The 5228-nt window shown below is 49.3% G+C and overlaps 1 protein-coding gene across 1 annotated transcript; it reads right to left on the bottom strand.

Moving 5' to 3' along the window:
* LOC110432746 lies at window positions 3221-4129 on the bottom strand. Its single transcript, XM_021453549.1, has one exon. It carries the CDS (start codon window positions 4127-4129, stop codon window positions 3221-3223), a length of 909 nt encoding a protein of 302 aa, XP_021309224.1.

Here is a 5228-nt window from a genome sequence, read left to right as displayed (position 1 = left end):
GAATGCTACAGCCTCGCTGCTGGCTATTTTTTGACTTTTGAGTTTTGCTTTTGGGGTGGATTCCTCTTTATATCTCAGAGGTTTTTACATAGGTTCTGCCTCGTTAAAAACCTCACCTCCTAGTAGGAGTACCCCTGTGAGGAAAAGAGTGCAGACCTTGGATTGCAAAAAAGTAGAGAGAAAAAGAAAATAAACGTATCTAAAGACATGGATGCCGCCGCTTATTTTGCAGGGGTCATCCTTACATTCAAATGTAAAATCTTCGTAGATTGTCGACGTTCCACGTATGGGTGGAGGTTCTACCTTCGAGGTCTTTCAGGTAGAAGGATCCCGACCTTCCCGCTTGTATTGCTGTATAAGGTCCTTCCCACTTGGGTTGCAATTTACCAGCGCTTGGGTGATCTCCTTTTTTCCTGAGCACCAGGTCCCCTTCTTGTATGTCTTTCCGTACTACCTTGCGGTCTCTCCATTTTATGGTTTCTTGTTGATACTAGGTAATGTTCTCCACTGCCTCGAGTCTTATTGATTCTAGGGTTTTCTTGCAGTACTCTTCATCTTCAGCCAACTGCTGCTTCATTGAATGTAGGCTTTGGTGTTTGATTTCTTCTGGCAACATTGCTTCTTCCCCATACAAGAGCTTGAATGGGGTGAACCCAGTTGCTCTTGAGACTGTCGTGTTATGGGATCACACAACTCTGGGTAGCTCGTCAACCCATTTTCCCTTTCGTAAGTTGAGTAGGGTCTTGGAGATTGCGGAGAATATTATTCTGTTTGCTCTTTCGACAGCCCCGTTTGACTCTGGGTGGTAGACAGACACAAAAGCAATCTTGGTTCCTATGTGATGGCAGAAATTCTTGAAACTGTCTGAATCAAACTGCTTTCCGTTGTCAACTGTGAGCAAGCTTAGAACTCCGAATCTGTAGACTATGTTCTGCTAGAAAAATTTCCTGATTGTTTCAGAGGTTATGGTTGCCAGAGGCTTAGCTTCGATCCATCTTGTGAAGTATTCGATGGCCACGACGGCGAACTTGTTTCCCCCCTAGGCAGTTGGCATCGGTCCTACCAGGTCCATTCCCCATCTCTGCAACGGCCATGATGCTGATATAAGCTGAGTTGGTGCTGAAGGTCCTGACTGAATTGGTGAGAAGGTTTGGCAGGCTTTGCATGTCTTCACTATTTCTTCAGCATCTTTGATGTGAGTTGGCCAGTAGAAGCCTTGTCTTAATGCTTTAGCAGACAATGCGCGAGGTCCAATATGAGACCCGCATATTCCAGAGTGTATCTCTTGTAGGAGTTCTCTGCCCTCGGTTTGTGATATGCATTTCAGCAAAGGTTGGACTACACCTTTCTTGTACAGGACCCCGTCAATGACGGTGTAATTCCTTGCTCTTGCCTCCATCCTCTTGGTTAATGCTTCATCATCTGTGGCTATTTTGCCTTTGAGGGAATCAACTACTGCGTGCCTCCAATCCTCGCCTTCTGTCAGTAGGACTGAGCGAAAAGCTTTCGGCAACGATTCAGTTGCGGGTGCCGTGGCGATTTGGTAGAAGGTTTCTTCTGGCAAGGGGGTGTTGTTGGCTGCTGCTTTTGCTAGCTCGTCTGCCTCGTAGTTCTCAGCTCTTGGAATGTACTGCAGAGTGAACCCCTTGAACCTTCTCTCCAGGCCCCTTACGACGGCCAGATATCTTGCCAGCTCCGGGTTGTGTGCTAGGTATTCCTTCTCCACTTGTCCCGCCACTACCTGGGAGTCTGTTTTGATGAGCACGGTTTTTACTTCTGAAGCCTTAGCTTTATTCAGCCCGAGGATGAGCCCTTCATATTCAGCTATGTTGTTTGTTGCTTTGAATTCGAGTCTGGCAGCATATTTTAGCTTGAGCCCGGATGGTGCAATCAGAACGGCTGATGCTTCTGCCCCTGACTGCCCCCAGGCGCCATCTGTGTATAGTGTCCACGGCTGGTCGACTACCTTCTCCTCTTCTTTGCTCAAAGGTGTCCAATCTGCCATGAAGTCAGCCAGGGCTTGGGATTTGATGGAGGTTCTGGGGACATAAGTGATGTCAAACTGTGATAGTTCAGCCGCCCATTTCCCTATACGTCCGGAGGCTTCCTTGTTCCTAAGGATATCACCTAAGGGCTGAGAGGTGGGTACTTTGATTTCGTGGCTTTGGAAGTAATGCTTGAGCTTCCTTGATGCGCACAAGACTGCGTATGCGATTTTCTCTATTTCCGTGTAGTTCAACTTTGCTCCAGACAGAGCTTCGGACACATAGTAGACTGGTCTTTGCACTGTTCCCTTACTATCGCTTGTCTTGTGCACCAAAACAGCACTGACAGCGTGCTCGGAGGCAGCCACATACAGCAGTAGTGGAATGTCCGGCTCGGGCACAGTTATCACCAGATTGGTCGCAATGTAGCTCTTGAGCTGTCTGAAGGCCTCTGATTGCTCTGGACCCCATTCTGTTTTGCCACCTCCTCTCAGCACTTTGAAGAATGGAAGACACCGTTCTGCAGATCTTGAGATGAATCTGTTGAGGGCTGCTATTCGACCAGTCAACCTTTGCACTTCTTTCTTGCTTGAAGGTTCTGCCATTGACATAATTGCCTTTGTCTTGTCTGGGTTTGCTCTGATTCCTTCAGAGCTGATGATATATCCCAGCATTTTTCCCTTGCTGACCCCGAATACACATTTCTCCGAGTTAAGTCTCAGCCCGGCAGATCTGAGGTTGACAAAGGTTTCCTGCAGGTCTTTGATATGATCCACTTTGTGCTTGCTCATGACGACAACGTCGTCGACGTAGGCTATGATGTTTCTCTGCAGTTGACTTCCCAGAACCTTCCCCATCATTCTGGAGAAGGTTGCTCCAGCGTTTTTGAGGCCTTCCGGCATTCTGGTGTAGCAATACGTGCCGAATGGGGTTGTGAAGCTTGCCTTTCCTTCGTCTTCCTTTTTAAGCCAAACTTGGTGGTATCCGGAGAAACAATCCAGCAGTGAAAATCTCTGGCAACCGGCGGCTTTGTCAACAGAGGTTTCTATCCTTGGTAGGAGGAAGGAGTCTTTGACACAAGCCTTGTTGAGATCTGTGAAATCTATGCACATTCTCATTTTCCCATTCTTCTTGGGGACCAGGACCACATTTGCCAACCATTCCGGGTACATGATCTCTCTGATGACCTTTGCGTCCAGAAGTCTTTGCACCTCTGCCTTCACGGCTAAGGTTCTTTATTCAGACATTTTCCTCTGTCTCTGTTTTTTTGGCCTCATTCTCGGATCGATGTCCAGCGAATGCTCTATGATGTCTCTGCTGACTCCCTGCAGGTCAGCGGCACTCCAGGCGAAGATATCCTGATTCTTTTGTAGCACGTCCAACAACTCGAGTTCCTCCTCTCTACTGAGGGTGGCGGAGATGGTGACTTTCCTATCCGGAACGGCCTCCTGCAGAGGGACACATTTCGTTTCCTCCTGATCGGCCAGGTCTGTTTTCCCCCTTGGCATGTCTGGTGGCTGGGAAGCTTCTTGTTGCGTGGAGTCCACGGAGTTTATGTTCCGGAAAGACTTGTAGATTGCTTTTTCTATGTTCCTTGCCTCCTTTTGACTTCCGTGAACAGTGATCACTCCGTGCAGAGCCGGGATTTTCATGCACAGGTATCCCATATGAGTAGCCGCATTGAACTTGTTCAAGAACCCCCGCCCGAATATGGCGTTGTATGGGTAGTGCAGGTCTACCACGTCGAAGGTGACATACTCTGTCCTCGCATTCTCAGATGTGCCAAAGGATACGGGCAGGGCGACCTTTCCCAAAGCATGTATCTGCTTCCCTCCGAATCCGATCAACGGCGATTCCGAAGGTTGAAGTTGGCTTCTGCTGAGCTTCATTTGGTCGAAGGTTCTGGCAAATATTATGTCCGCGGAACTCCCTAAATCTATTAAGATCCTGCTCACTCCCCAACCCGCAACATTTGTTGTTATGACCATGGCATCCATATGGGGGTAGCTTTCCAACCTTAGATCTTCCTCGGTGAAGGTTACTGGGGTTCTGGACCAATCAGTGCATCTTACCGGCCCTTGAACTGCAACGTTGTTGACGAGCCGGAGGTGATCCTTCTTCTGCTTCTTTGTCCGGAACTCCATTGAGGACCCTCCAGCTATTGGTAAGATCATCCCAATCGTGGGCAGGGGTGTATGAGGGCCAATCTGATTATCGAGGTGGGGTTCGATTTTTGGTGGAGGTGGAGGTTGAACTAACTGTAGCTGGTTTGGTGGAGGCAGTGGCTGCTGGTGGGGTTGTGTGGTTTCGATGTATGTAATTTGTGGGGGACGCGGTGGAACCTAGGTTGGTGGAAAGTTGTGGTCTGCGGGCTGCTGGGCTAGGCGCCAAGCTGGCAGGAAGCTGGGATAGTAAGCGGAGACTAGCGCGCTGGGCTGAATTGGAGCTGGGTGCTGCTGGCTTGAACCTCCGACATATGATTGGTAGAAGGTTTGCGGGAATGTGTGATTCACCTCCCGAGGTTAAGCGACTGATGGCGGAGGTTGTGGAGCTAACCTGCTCTTGATCCTCTCCTGAGTCTCCTTTGCATCTGGGCAATCCCTGGTGGAGTGACCCTTCTCCTCTCCATGGAAAAAACAATATTGCTTCTGTGGCCGCTGATTTTGATTTTTTTGCCATCCTGTGTTTCGACCTCCTCCTCCGGCTTGATTGGGCCTGCGTTCCGGGTTTTGCGTTTTTGCCGGTGGACGGTTATGTTCCGGCCTGTCATTCCTTGGTTGTTCAATATTCATCATCTGCCTACCAGCCTCTCGCTGTGGCCATCGTTCATCCTGACTAAGATTCTTCTTCTGAGAGTTTCTGTCATTGCCCTGCTTCTTCTGAGAGTTCTGGTCTTCCAGCCGCTTGCGGTAGTCGTTGTCTGACCTGCAATACTTCTCGAACTCATGGTACAGCTCATGCGTGGATGCTGGCTTCTCTCTGGCCAAGTGAGCTGCAAAGGGCCCTATGCGAAGACCTTTGATAGCTGCCTCAATGGCAACCTCCTCCGGTACGCCGGGTGCTCTCGCCTTAGTCTGCACGAACCTTTGGAAATATTCCCGCAGTGCTTCTCCTTGACTCTGGCGACACTGGAACAGGTCCGTGGAGGTTAGTGACTCAACAGCGAATCCTTCAAAATTTGCCAAAATCTTGTCTCGAAGGTTCTCTCATGAATAGATCGACCCAGGCCTGAGCATCGAGTAC

This window comes from Sorghum bicolor, chromosome 2 (genome assembly GCF_000003195.3).
Source record: "Sorghum bicolor cultivar BTx623 chromosome 2, Sorghum_bicolor_NCBIv3, whole genome shotgun sequence".
In the NCBI taxonomy this organism is placed as follows: domain Eukaryota; kingdom Viridiplantae; phylum Streptophyta; class Magnoliopsida; order Poales; family Poaceae; genus Sorghum; species Sorghum bicolor.
Note: the sequence above shows the minus strand (reverse complement) of the source record. Positions and strands in the feature narration are given on the sequence as shown.